This window comes from Orbicella faveolata, unplaced genomic scaffold (genome assembly GCF_042242905.1).
Source record: "Orbicella faveolata isolate gen_17 unplaced genomic scaffold, um_ofav_v1 contig_1, whole genome shotgun sequence".
In the NCBI taxonomy this organism is placed as follows: domain Eukaryota; kingdom Metazoa; phylum Cnidaria; class Anthozoa; order Scleractinia; family Merulinidae; genus Orbicella; species Orbicella faveolata.
This window is the reverse complement of record NW_028301536.1, coordinates 3,160,093-3,174,215: the sequence shown is the minus strand read 5'-3', so window position 1 is coordinate 3,174,215 and position 14,123 is coordinate 3,160,093. Positions and strand designations below refer to the sequence as shown.

At 38.3% G+C, this 14,123-nt stretch overlaps 1 protein-coding gene and 1 long non-coding RNA gene across 2 annotated transcripts; both read left to right on the top strand.

The window, feature by feature from the left end:
* Positions 1–2,573: 2,573 nt before the first annotated feature.
* On the top strand, positions 2,574–5,967 carry LOC110052430 (retinoid-inducible serine carboxypeptidase-like). Its single transcript, XM_020758565.2, has 2 exons — positions 2,574–3,011; positions 3,911–5,967. The coding sequence occupies exons 1-2, from the start codon at positions 2,594–2,596 to the stop codon at positions 4,873–4,875; spliced, it is 1,383 nt and encodes a 460-aa protein (XP_020614224.2). The 5' UTR covers positions 2,574–2,593; the 3' UTR covers positions 4,876–5,967.
* Positions 5,968–6,004: 37 nt separating this feature from the next.
* LOC149117732 (uncharacterized) lies at positions 6,005–8,786 on the top strand. Its single transcript, XR_016206106.1, has 3 exons — positions 6,005–7,235; positions 7,646–7,749; positions 8,156–8,786. It is a non-coding gene; the product is annotated as an uncharacterized LOC149117732 (long non-coding RNA).
* The last annotated feature ends 5,337 nt before the right edge of the window (positions 8,787–14,123 follow it).

Here is a 14,123-nt window from a genome sequence, read left to right as displayed (position 1 = left end):
CAGTTTTGTGTTGCATATATGAAATAAATGTTGGTTACTTTCTTACTAGTAATGTGCAAGTTTGAACTTTCTTAACCCGTACGATATTTTTTTTTTGGGGGGGGGGGGTTCTCATTAGCTCAAAGTTAGACTACAGGAAACCTCGTGAATTTTTCCCCTGAGTAATGAGGAATTCGATAATTTACAGCACATTATTATCCAATTTCTGTCAAGTGGTCGCTAACTGGTGGTTAAAAACAAAAGAAACTTTCAAAGTTTTAGCTCTAAAAGTGGCTGCGGTCGCTTACGAGAGGTGGTCGCTTTACAAGAGGTTCCAAATATAGTGATTTGACTTGGAAACTTTTTGTATTTTGGAAAACTGGTCGTTGAGGATCGGAGGGGTGGACGCTTACGAGAGGTGGTCGCAACCGGAGGTTCGACTGTAGATGGGTAGATGGAAAACGCGGGGCCGGGGTCCCGAGGTGTGGAAAACACTTGGTACGGTGGAAAACAGGGGGTCTGGTGCAAAACACGGGATCTAAGTAGAAAACACGGCGTCTAAGTGAAAAACACGTTGAACCAGTTTTTTTTCTCGCCAAAATATGAATTTTCCTCACTAAAATGAGAAGTCGAAGGTTTGTTATCTTAAATTGCAATGAAAATCAATTCAGCATCTCGGCGTGGAACGCGTTTTCCGATCAAAAAGGCAAATTAAACATTTCGTGAGGACCAACGTGCCGTTCAGGGTTTTCATTTGCATGGAGCGTCTATTTTATTTTTTGCAGTAACTTGCGTGGATTTTTTTTATATCTTTGAGAAAGAAAAACTGAAATGATAAAGATTGTTTTGCTTAGTATCTTTAACCACGATAGAGCCTTTCTACACAAATAATCACTTTCGACTTTAGACCTGAGCGTTGAGCGCGACTAAGGGACCGGTCCAGTCATTATTTCTGACTCATTTATCGCCTGGGGGTGGCGCCGGAGGATTTTCGGCTAAAGACAGTAACATTTAGCTGATCCCACCTTTAAATGTTATTTTATTGAATTATCCCCCTCACTGCTATAAATAAATTTCGTGATCCCCCCTCATTGTCTTCGCACACATTCACCTTTCGACGAGTATATGCGGTAGTGCTTTTAACGGTCATATGACTGTTATATTTCTAACTATGATGCTGACTTACAGATTAATGAAACCGCCATGGTGAAGTCTCTTGATCCGTGTCTTCGATTCTCGATGTCTGATCAGGGTTCTTAGCAGAAGTTTTCACAGGCGTCCAGTAAAGCATAACAGTTGGAATAAATTAAAGTGAGGCCCGATTCGCCCGAAGGGGCAAGCCAGCGTAGAGGGTCCGGGGTATGCTCCCCCGGTAAATTTTGAAATTGCAGGTCGCCAAAGATGCGATTTCATGTATTTTGGGGGGCAAAGTGTTACGGCAAATGAGTTGTTTATGATCATAACATTAGATGTAGCAAGTAGCGCTGTTTCAATTTTTTTAATTTAAATACTATTTTCTTCTTGAAACGTCTCAGTCTGCAAGTCTTAATTTATTGTTATATGTGTACAAATTTTGATGACCGGAACAGGTGCTACATTCCGCCGATTTTACGGCCGCTAAAATTCCGCCGTTCTACTAAGAACCCTGTGACTGATCATTTGTCAGTTGACATACCAGCTACTAACCAACCCAAGTGTTTGAAAATTGCAAAGTTACTTTTTAGAGTGCCAAATAGCCATCCACCAAGTCTGTATGGGCATGTGGCATCTAGTGATCCCCCCTTTTGGGCTGTCATATATGACTGATCCCCCTTCTGTCATCCTAAAAATGCAGTGATCCCCCCCAAAATCCTCCGCCTCCGGAAGTTTTTTATTTCCTACGAAATGCTTGAAAAACGCGTTTCACGCCAACATTTTGAATTGATTTTCATTGCAATTGAAACTAACAAAATTTCGACTTCTCATTTTTATTATACCCCCGTGTTTTCCACTTAGACCCCATGTTTTGCACCAGACCCCGTGTTTTCCACGCACACCCCGTATTTTCCACCACACCCCGTGTTTTCCACCACACCTCGTGTTTTCCACTTAGACTCCCTGTTTTGCACTTAGACCCCGTGTTTTCCACCACACCTTTTGTTTTCCACTCAGACCTCGTGTTTTGCACTTAGAGCCCGTGTTTTCCACCAGATCCCGTGTTTTCCACATAGACCCCCTGTTTTGCACTTGGACCCCGGGTTTTCCACCGCACCCCGTGTTTTCCACCACATCCCGTGCTTTCCACCACACCCCGTGTTTTCCACCACGCCCCGTGTTTTCCACCACACCCCGTGTTTTCCACCAGACCCTGTGTTTTCCACCATAACACCCTGTTTTCGACAGCCCGGAACCCCGGGACCCGGGACCCCAGCCTGAGTTTTCCATCCAGCCCTTTGGGAGCATCGAAAAAATTATACCAGAACCATATGTGTTTTTCGATTACAACATGCATTTCTTCAGATAATTTGACTAATTTGTATCTTTAATCTCAGCTTTATTAGCTTTGTTCCAAATGAAGGTTGGCTGGGTGGCCTGGGTCTGCTAAACAAGACGGAAGCGTGGGGCTTGGTACCGAATGTCAATTGCAGACATGGCGGAAGGTTGCAGCGTCTCAGTAGTGGTTCTGGTTTCGCTATTTTCTGCTTTAATTGCGCTTTCTTCCTCTAAGTCGACGTCGTCTCAAATACCAGACGAAGACTGGAACTATGTTCAAGTGCGGGAAAATGCATTCATGTTCTGGTGGCTTTATGGAGCGAGCACAAGCGATCCTTCAGAGCGCGTCGACAAACCTCTGATCATGTGGCTACAAGGAGGTCCAGGCGGTTCTTCCACGGGTTTCGGAAATTTCGAAGAGCTTGGTCCGCTCACAGTGGAGCTTAAGCCTCGTAACACGACCTGGCTGCAAGTTGCTAATGTTCTATTCGTTGATAACCCTGTGGGTTCCGGTTATAGTTATGTCACCGACAACAAAGCCTTCACCACAAACGTAACAGGCGAGTTACCTTGCAATCACATTACATAATTACGTATAGAATTATGGTCTTTTTATTTGGTTTGATCGATTCTTTTTGTGAAACCATGTTTTATCTGGACTATATCTGGGTTTAATGAATGGGTTTCGCGCTGATCGCAGCGCTGGGGCTGGAGAGAAAAGTTTTGTTTTCTTTTTAATTATAAATCGCGTGACTTTCACGGGCTTGTCTGTCAAAACACAGGAACTCACTCTCGAACCGCGTGTAGGTGTAGACCGCTGACTGGTATTCAGTGCAAACTTGAACAGACTTAGAACACTATAATTAATAGTACACGATGAAAAAATAGTGAGACACGGAAATTTAGGATTAATTCCGCATCCAAAATGATTTTAATCTTGTAACATGATCGGCAAAATGATTAGTCCCGATATTATTGTAGTTGTTGCTGTTGGATTTTTTCTTTTGGGGATGGGGTTGGAAGGAGAATGAAGGTGAGGGACACATAGATGGGTTGTACAATGCTTTTACAAGTTGAAGTGATATGGGCAAAATGATATTTTGGTGGGACACTATAGATTTAAACAAATTTCTGTAGCTTTATCTGTTATCTAGAGCATTTCTGTCCTGTAGTGTTCTAATTTTGGGAATATCAAGCAGCTGTTTTTAGGTCTTTTAGAATATCACTACCCCCAGGGCTGACACTAACAAACACTGTTGTTGTCCTTACTAATGATCCGAAAATCAGTTATTTTGAAGTAACATTAAAGCAATTAAGCTCACCATTCTGATAGAAAGCTTCATATCTGTTACCTTTCATAGCTTTGGTTTTCATCAATAAGTCACATCCATCCATACATGCATACATCTTGTTGAGTAGCAATGTTGAATTTATTTTGATTTTCAAAATTTTGTTCCAGGCATAGCAGACGACCTTGTTACTCTCTTCATTGCCTTTCTGGACAAACAACCAGTTTTTCAAGAGATTCCTTTTTACATCTTCTGCGAGTCGTATGGTGGCAAGATGACATCTGCCTTTGGCGTTGCTCTATATCAAGCCATTCAATCTGGAGGCATCAAGTGCAACTTCAGAGGGGTGGCCCTGGGAGATTCGTGGATTTCACCAGTAGATTCAGTGTTGACCTGGGGCCCATATCTTTATGCTGTGTCACAGCTGGATGGAAAAGACCTTGAGCTGGTCAACAACGCAGCTCAAGCTACCGCCGACGCTGTTTCTAAGGGTCAATACGTTAAAGCTACTGAACTCTGGGATAAAACTGAGACGGTCATCGCAGAAACAACAGATAATGTTGATGTTTATAACATTCTCTTACACAATGCTCCACCCTTCCCTACTAAGTTCCGATCACTAAGCAGTGACATTCTGGATCGCCTTTACGCTCGTCACGTTGGTCGTCTGTATACTGACCCTCTGACAGAACTCATGAATGGTGTAATCAGAAAGAAGTTGGGCATTATACCGCCAAATGTCACATGGGGTGAGCAGTCGGGAGAGGTGTTTACATACCAGGCAGTGGATTTCATGAAACCAGTGATAGATGATGTCAGCAAACTTTTGAATTACGGCTTGAAAGTTGTCGTTTATCAGGGCCAATTGGACATGATTTGCGATACCCTTGGAGCAGAGGATTGGATCGCTAAACTTGATTGGGATGGATTACCAGCATTTAAAGCCACCAGCCGCGTACCCCTTTATACGCCTTCAGGGTTTAAGAACAGAAACACAGCAGCATTCTACAAGGCTTACAAGAATTTAGAGCTTTACTACATTATGAAAGCAGGCCACATGGTCCCCTCAGACAATGGTGAAATGGCTTTGGAAATGGTAAAAAGGGTAATCAACCAAGATGAAAAAGGAAGCTAATTTAAATGTAATTGATACTTCACCTCATGTTCAAGTTGAATTGATGTGTTCAAAAACAATAATTTTCATCCTGTTGTAACTTAAAAATATGTTCGTAGTACATTTGCCCTAAGAAAAATAAGGAATTGTTTAAAATATGTCATGCATTAGCTACTTGTATCTTTCCCAGTTGTAACTGTGGATCCATGTTTATTTTTTTTCTGTTTTTTTTTTTTAATATTATTAGTCTTTTTTATATATAAATGTATGTACTTTAAAAGAAAACCTTTTTTTTTTCAGTTGACGTTTCCTTCTATTGAGATAAAGAGATTGTGTCTATCTGACTTAAAATGTAGTGACAGTTAGTTGCTTACCTTTTTTTTAATTACTAAGATTGATATCTAATTTGACCAAGCTGTGTCAAGCAGACCACAGATTGATATTAAGAAAATTGTCTGTTATTATGCTTGATGATGTATGGCATTCTTGATCTGCTGCTTTATTCTCAGCTGATTTTAGAATAATTGTAGTAATTCCCTGTAATTTAGACTTATAGCTTGGAGTGAATCTGTTGTGCATGTAGATGAAGCGCTACACTGTAGGTGTTACAATTGTATTTTAAACCACGATATCATTTGATCCTGTCCAAGATCTTACAGGATTCTACTGCCCTGATCTTTAATGCAAGATCTTGTGGTATCCAAGTAGATTTTAACAGTATTCCCTGTGATTCTGCATAGGATGTCTGTTAGCAACGGACTCCCAGGGGCTTTAGGTATCCAGGGAACATGATCATTTATTTCTTGGGAACAAGAAGAAAAAATTAGAGAACAATGGAATTTATTAAAACAGGGAATATTAAAGGGAGAAAAAGTGAAATTGTCAAAGGATGAAGGAAACATGCTACCCCCCACCCCCTCGGGAGGCTCTCATTAGTGTAGACAGCAGACTATATAATCGCCTTGATAATCGCGTTGCATTAAAAGAAAAAAAAAACGGCTTGTGTAACAAGTCACCTTTAGTTAGGTTGGGATTTTCTATAACATCAAAGCAGTGCTCAAATTTGTCCGCCATAGCTCTTTTTTTTTTTAATAAAGTCAAGGAGTATTTGAAGGTTCAGGTTCCTGTTATTGATTATTATTTTGGGGGGGGGGGGGGTGAGGGGTTACACAAGGTCAACCAGAGAATTGGCGATACAACTGTGACTGAGACACTTCTAACAGAGTAGCCTGAATCTCAGTGACTTAGCGAGCAGAGGAGGTGGCTGAAATTCAGGCTACTAACAGAGGGATTCTTGTCCAGTTGTGGCCCTTTGTCACATAAGAGCAAAGTGTTGCGTGACAACATTAACCAGGGACAAAACTGGATTGAGCGTTTCTTCTAGCTGATTATTTAAGTGTTCTCACCCTACCACACTGGTGCACGGCTGAACTGCACCCGTGCAAATTTGCTTGAAGGTGTGCAAGGAGTGGGGAGAGCCTGTGTGCCAGTCCTCGTCCTCCAGAGGTTGATCTTACAGTCCTTGCTACAGTGGCACTAAGGCCTTGTAAAACGTTCAGCTAGATTCGGGAAATTCAAAAGGGAGCGAGGTAAATACACAGGTATGGGTCATTTTCACATTCTCAGAATTAGACTTGAACTAGCTAACTTCCAATGGAGGCTCATGCAAGGTGAATATCCTTAAAAAGGAATGTCATTTGCAGGGAAATGTAAGCGAGAACCTGTCCAACTGTATTTTAACTGCATCTTTTCGAAATTATCTGTACCAACTTACAAAGGACAATGGTAAACCATTTCTACTTATTCTAAACTGTTGCGTTTACATTGTTTGTATTTTTGGCGGTAACGGCCGCCCAAATAGCGGGGAACTCACTTGGAACGCATGGTGTGATGAACGGGAAAACACTTGCGGGGACCCACGGTGAATACACAGGCCTGGGGAACGGTATGCAAAGGAGATCCCATCAGAAAACCGAGGGGGAAACGAAAGCGGTTGCGTATGGAAAAATGTACGGAACAACGTATAATTAAACGCACGGGAAATAGAAGCTGGGGCGCAAACTGAATGCACGCAAGGCATGCGAGGGGAAGTGATGGCCAAATTCAAGAGGAAACCTGCGGTGCATGCTTAACTAGGCAAAGGCATCCGGAAATTCACAGCAAAAGTATGGGTGACATAGCAGGGAACTCGCCGGGAAGACTTTGGGTAACGCACAGAGCGGTGTGGGAGTCCCACAGAGGAATGAACGATTTTCGCGGCTGAAAGCGCAGGAATTAGTAGGAGAAATGGAAAGAGAAAGATAAGAGGAAATGTACAAGGGAGTGCACGTTGAAAAGAACGATTACAAGCCCACAGGGTTACGGATGCAAGGGAAAAGTCAGTAAGTGGGAAACGGTTTAATCAAGATAGTTCTTTTCTTTTCTAATGGTTTCTAGTTTTACCCAACTGATAAGCTTTGATTCGGCGTAGGCCAACAGGTCTTAAATCGGAGATATTTAAAACCTTGCAAAAATTGACCAATAAGATCATCAGAAAAGGGTTATTTTACCAGATATGACGGCTGCTTGAATCAGTTTTCACAAATCCATTTAATTTCACGTATTGCCGTCTTGATAAAGCCTAAAAATGCAAAGATCTCGAGTGAAATTGATATTTTTGAAGTGACTGACAATATATAGTTTTACATAAGAATTAACATCCAAGTCGTGAAAATATGCGGCGACGTTTTTGTCAGCGATTGTTTCTAGTTATTAATCAATATTCATGACTACTAGTGGAATTTGGTCATAGAGTGAAGACGTGAATTTATGTGCTCCTGGTGATGTCGAATCTGCCCATGTTCTTCCTTCCAAGAAGATAAAGCAGGATGAGAGTGAAGTATTTAAATATTAATGGTGAGTGTACGTTTTAATATTTTTGCTCTTCGCCAAACGGAACAATTTCTACCTTCGTTAAGTTAAGTTCCACCCTTCGCTCGCAATTTTCTTTGCCGAGCTTCACACAGCTTCGTTCATAAACCAGATAGTCGTAGTTTTGCAAACACTGAGATTACACGGTTCAGCGAAGGGTTAAGAAATAAATTTTGCGAAAGTTTGTAAGATACTTGCGCTAATTTTGTTTGATATTCTTGTTCTTACTCTCGTTACGTGTTGCTCCCTGAAAGTTGAAAACCGTTACCACGTGCAGCCGGTTTCTACGAGCTTTGGTCGCTGCTTGCTCTAGTAGTAATATAGTGTATCTTGGAAATACGTTTGTCCCGAGAAAAAGGCTTATGTTTCTCTTTATTTTCTTCCTTCTAAGGAGAGGAAATGGCCTAACGGCGAAGATAGAATTCATGGGCATGACCCGACGAACAAAAGAAGAAATTGAAATTCACGAGGAATTAATGCTTATTCAACATTGGAGATGACAACGAGATAAGAATTTTAATTTCATAACTTTCGATTAAAATGGTGGCAATACATTTGAAGCTTACGTTGTAAGGATTACTTGTCGAGGTGTTTTTGTTTTTTGTTTTTTTTTTCTAGTAGCAAAAGTCGTGGTATTTATTTGTTTCGAACGACTGACGATAAGTAATCTTTGGCCGAAATTAATTTGACGGATCTCGATTCTGGTAGGCTACCATTTTGGTCGATATGATTTCAAGAATTATTTTAAGTGGATAAACAACGTTGAGTTTTTACGGCGGCACTATATTTGGCACAACTATGTAAATATTTGTGAAGACGCGTGATTTTTATGGGGTGCTTTTTATGGAAAAACGAGATTTAAATGGCCTGTACGACAACGATATGAAAATTCATGCTACCAAAAACAATTTGTCTTTCTAGAATTAGAATTTTACTCTCTTCAGATCGGGTAAAGAAGTGTAGCGTGAAACATGCCAAAAAAAAAAACTATATTGGAAGAAACAAAATTATTCTGTAACAAATTTAAATTGTCTTGCTTCTATTAAAATTATCTTGAAGCATTAAATTTTCATCGACTATAAAGCCTCAAATTTGAATGTAATAAAGCAGAAAAATGCCAGGACAGTGAAAAGTACACTCGATCATGAAAGAGTACGGAAAGTCATCTGAATTAATCACGTGAAAACACAATTGTATTATGAAATTATCTGCAAACACGTTTAACAATCTGAAACACACTTAAAATCAAATATTTGTAGAATCTGTCGAAAAACGTCGATTGCAAATCTAACCTACCAAGATTCCGAACGGCTGCCGACAGCCATCCGAGAGTCCGATAGTATTCCGGAGATCATTCGAAGATTTCCGAAGACTTCCGAAGATTTCCCAACGATAACTAACTGCAAAAAATGAAGGCTAAAGGGAAATTTCTAGAGATTATAAAGTGCATTCAGAATCATGTGATCACCGAGATAGTTATCGAAGATTTTCTTGCATGTAGTTGTACCACAGGTACTTGAAAATAAATTGAAAATATCTTCAGGTTATTGGACAAACTACACAACTCTCTAGTTTAGAAAGTGCCACCTTAACAACAGATCAACGTTTGTTTATCCTCTAGATATTGAACGTTTAGGCTTTTAAGATCAATATCTGGTTCATAAAAGGTGTTGTAGAAAGTAAAGAAGGATAGCGAGAGGTGATAAACAAAATCATCGACTAGACGATATTGTCTTGATGTGCTACCAAATTCTCAGAACTACAGTTAAGACAAAGTAATGCAAGAGTTGAGCTGTACTGGAAATACAGAACCTGTTTCTTGAAATGCTGCTTGAACATTTGCAAATCAAATTCGATTCTGCCGACTATACAATATAAACACTTGAAATTAGCTATTACACTGATCAAGACTAAATAGGCTACCAACAATTTTCTAATTAACAATCATAAACAAATTAGGCCAGCAACAAATTTGTTACCAAGGATGATAATATTTGCATATGAATTGGTACAAGAGATAATCTCCTAATTGGTCTTAAAAACGTGCCTTGTGCATGTTGTGCAAAGTTCTCGTGGTGCTTTTGCATAACATGTTTGTCTTCCTTTGCATTTCTAACGATTAAATTTCTGAACCTCAAAAAGAAGCACATAAGTATGGTCTTTGATAAGCCTTGTTCAAACCAGTGTAAGATATTTTGCAAAACTTTTCAGCAAGCGATTTATATTTTTGCTGTGGATTATTCCGAGATTGTTTTGACTTCACGAGTTATAAAATATACTGAACCGGCCGAAGAAATTTAGCGCTATTTTTGGAATAAACATCTTTGTGCTACCAGATATTGATTATTTTGTGGTGTTTACATTTGGGTTGTTGCACGGGAAAAGAGAACGGAGCGAACGGTCGCATCGGAAGAGAAAATTAACTTATTGGCGAAACTTAAATGGGTTATAAACCATCGAAATTGGAAAATGTTGCGGGGAGACTATGATTGGATTTTGATCGATAAGAGTGTTCTTGCTCCTGTGCAACTGATCCGAAGTGTACCATCTATATTATCATCTGACAGAGGAAGATATGAAATGGCAAGTTACAAACATTTCAGTGCAGATCAAACTCGATTGAATATAAAATTAAACTAGCTCGGCTTGTTGAAACGGTTTTCAACAATCACTGCGAGAATTAAAATTACATTTCGGAATTAAATTTATTTTGTGGCTTATTCGATCCATTTGCCATTTCATATTTTTCATGTCTCAAGGAACTCTTGCATCGCCTCGCACGAAAACCATCGCGAAGTTCGTTGAAAAATGAAAATTGAAGACTGTTTGGCAAAACTTTAACTCGTGACGGGAAAAAAACATTCTTGAAACATCAAAATTGCTTTTTCAATGCGAGGTGATGCAACAGTTTTTGACGGGATTTTCTGTTGACTGTTGCCTTTAAGAATTTTTTGTGATCAAAAACTTCTGAAGGGTAACCTCATTAAATTTTTCTCAAAAAAGTTGTAAGGGGAAACGCTGTGCAAATTTTTAAAATTTTCCCGCCAAAAGTCTTAGTTTTTAAACGCGAACTTTTTTCTTCACGCGTTGTAATTATTTTAACTGATTTCCAATTAATTAATTACTTATTGCAAAACAATAAAATGAAATGAAAACAGCAAGTGGTGGTTTTTGTTGTGTACATTATCTTAGTATTGTTGAAAAAATATTAAAAAAAACAGTAAAGACAACAAAAATACTACAGCAAATACAAGTCAATTACACACGTGTCTTCAATATAACTTTTATTGGCTTTTTAATAATTCAATTGAAATTCATTACAAACAATTTGAATATAAGTAACTAAAATAAAAAAATTGCGCTTTTAAAAGGGCCTGGTAACTAGTCAAAATGTAGGCTATCTCTTTCACTATTTTTTGACTATGTAGGGTTGCCAAAAAGAAAAAAACTTCTGCGCTTTTGAACAGAGTCTAGCCAGAAAACAAACATATAGTTTGACTTTCGATGGGAAAAATCCTACAGAGTGCAAGATTTTTTCCACCAAAAGATTCAGTATAATGTTTGACTCAAAACCAGACACCATTTAAAATTGCAGACTTTTTTTTCTAAGAACGATTTTTCCACTTTTTGATTTTTTTTTCTTGGCCCTTTTAAAAGCGCAACTTATTCATCAATTCAATGCCTCCTTGAAAACTAGAAATAGATACTAGAAAATTAGACAGTAATTTCAACGAGTTTAATAATGAGATTTCTAGGCTGAAAATTCGGATTACGAAAACAAATCCATGTAATGCCAGTGCTCTAGCTTAATTTTAAAGCTACAAACTTAAAAATTCATGGCTTCCTCGAAAACTTGCAAGATACAAGACAATTTGACAGATACTGGACAATTGAACAGTAATTTCCAATGTTCTCTTTTGACTCTTGAGCTTTGTGTTGTGAAATCTCTAATATGAGCTTCGCCCTAATAAAAATATTTTGCAAGAAACTCAATTGAGGTAAAAGTTGTCTTGAAAAACTACCTTACTTTTAAAACATGATTCACTAAAGAGCCATCTAAATGAAGTTCATTGCTTTCCTTTGCTTCTTTCTCCATGTTAATGTGGCTGCATGTACACTTGAGATGGCAGCCTGAAAGAAAGATAAACAAAACGTCCAATTAACAATGGGTATACTCAAACCCAAAGTACAAAATATACAGTGTGTACATACAGTGTATACTCGACTAAAGTTTACAAGTTAATTCCCCCCTCAGGAATTGGTTACATGTATATCATCATCACAGAAATACACGGAGTTTACATAATGATATCAAAAACAACTTAAAATGTGGACAAGCAGCAACATGAAATAAATAGCACCGCCTAAAATATAGCACTCTAAAATTAACCTTCATTTGCAATGTATGCAGGCGAAAAGCTCAATGGCGAAATTGCACGGCAAAAATGTTCGCGACAAAATGGGATATATTTCCACGCGTGATTGTTAGTCGCAATTTTTAAAATAAATTGTGAAATGCTTGAAAGCTTTCAAAAATAAAAATCTTTAAGGTAACTTCCCATTTTTACAGTATTAAAATAAAAGTAATGTAATTTGCTGGATGCTTATGACCAAATAGAAGTTTACATAAATTGAAATATTTTACACAAGCACATAACAACAAAGTTGCTTTAAAATTCCCACCGTTGTTCAAATATAATACTAATGCAAACAAACCTTTTCAAGGAAGTACATGCAAGACAATTAGAGAATTATAATAGATTTTACAGTGATTTACTGGTAATTATGGCTTTCTCCTGTTCACCTTTGATCTGACAAGAAGACTTTTATGAAACTACGACTGAAAACGACTTTCACTTTGATAGCTATTTCAAGAACATTCCCAGTGTCATCTGAAATTCCAGTGGGAAATTCCCACAACAATGAAAATCCGAAAAATGTCATGGCAAAAAATAAATAAATCAATGACTCCATAATTTGAATGAAGTTCTATATGTAACCAGGAAAGTTATCAAGACACATGCAGTACATGCACTCTAATGTGGCACTATCACACTCATCGTTTGTATTTTGACTCGCCCAATGGGCTCGTCAAAATACGGCACAACTCGTAAAAATATACAGCGATACTACACACTAAAACATCTAATAAGATATATTTATTATTATTATTATTATTATTATTACTATTATTATTACTATTACTATTATTATTATTATTATTATTATTATTATTATTATTAGTATCTGGTAAGAAAAAGAAAATGTTTTAGCCTTTATGACAGCCTTTAGAACCTGCACAATTAAAACTAAGTCAACAGATTTCTTCAAAAACGTTTCAACCTTACTAGGGAAGAGGTAAGGTAGAATCTGTGTCAGTCCAAGTGATCCAAAACACTGGAGCTAATACTGGTTTTGAAAGCATTGAAATGATAAAAAAAAGTATTTCTCCCCTCCCAGCACCCCCTAGATGGGATGCTAGTCTGTTACAGGGTTAGGCCCAGCATTGAATTCAATTAACACCAATTGTACACCTCAGTGGTGAGAGGCATAGTGAGCGCAAAGTGTCCTACCCAAGAACAAACCAAAGACTGCTTGATGTGCAGTTCAGTGCACTAGCCATTTAAGACCAACAGAACCCTTCAACCAAACACAAAGAGATCGTGACCCACCTTATATGGGATCTCAACGGGAATTTCTTTCTATAGAAGTATCAGCAAATAGACTTTATGGCTGCAGCTCTCTTTTCTATCTGGCAAAAAATAGGAAAGGTATTAAAATCATTCAAGCCTTGTAAGCACTGGAAAAACTGCAAAACACATGAGGTTACAGTGTTACAATGAATGGAAGATTCAACACAACAGAGCAAACTCTGTTTATAGCATGCAGATAGCAACAACTACCCCAAAGGTTTCCCCACTAATTTGCTTAATCGATAAAAATATCTTGTCCACTGAAAGCAGGATGAGTATACCACACAACAGGCAAATTGACTGGCTGTGAGGATGATTTTGTCCACCAGGTTTGATGACCTAGGGAAAAGTTATTCTCGTAATGAAGTGCAGTTTAAAAAGTTATCCCACCTGTGGAAACCAGTTGCCCTCTTGCTAAAAACCTTACTAAAAGCCCTAAAATTTAGCTTCCAACTGGGTTAAAAAATATGCACAGCTATTTACTCTTGGACAATATTTGTTATGAAGACCAACCTAGTAATTTAGTAGCTTAGACTATGTATTGACTGAGGTATTGAAGCCCTAATGAAGTGCAATGTTATTGCCATGTGATTGAAAATTTACCTGCTAAAAACGTTTCCTTCCACTTGCATTAACGTCTGCAAGTTACTTTTCAATTTGAAGGAA

What these genes read in the sequence shown, in the direction of transcription:
- LOC110052430 (XM_020758565.2), top strand. Translation starts at nt 2,594, where the DNA reads ATGTCAATTGCAGACATGGCGGAAGGTTGCAGCGTCTCAGTAGTGGTT. An exon ending in CTTCACCACAAACGTAACAG is followed by an intron (nt 3,012 to 3,910) that starts GCGAGTTACCTT and finishes ATTTTGTTCCAG; the next exon opens with GCATAGCAGACGACCTTGTT.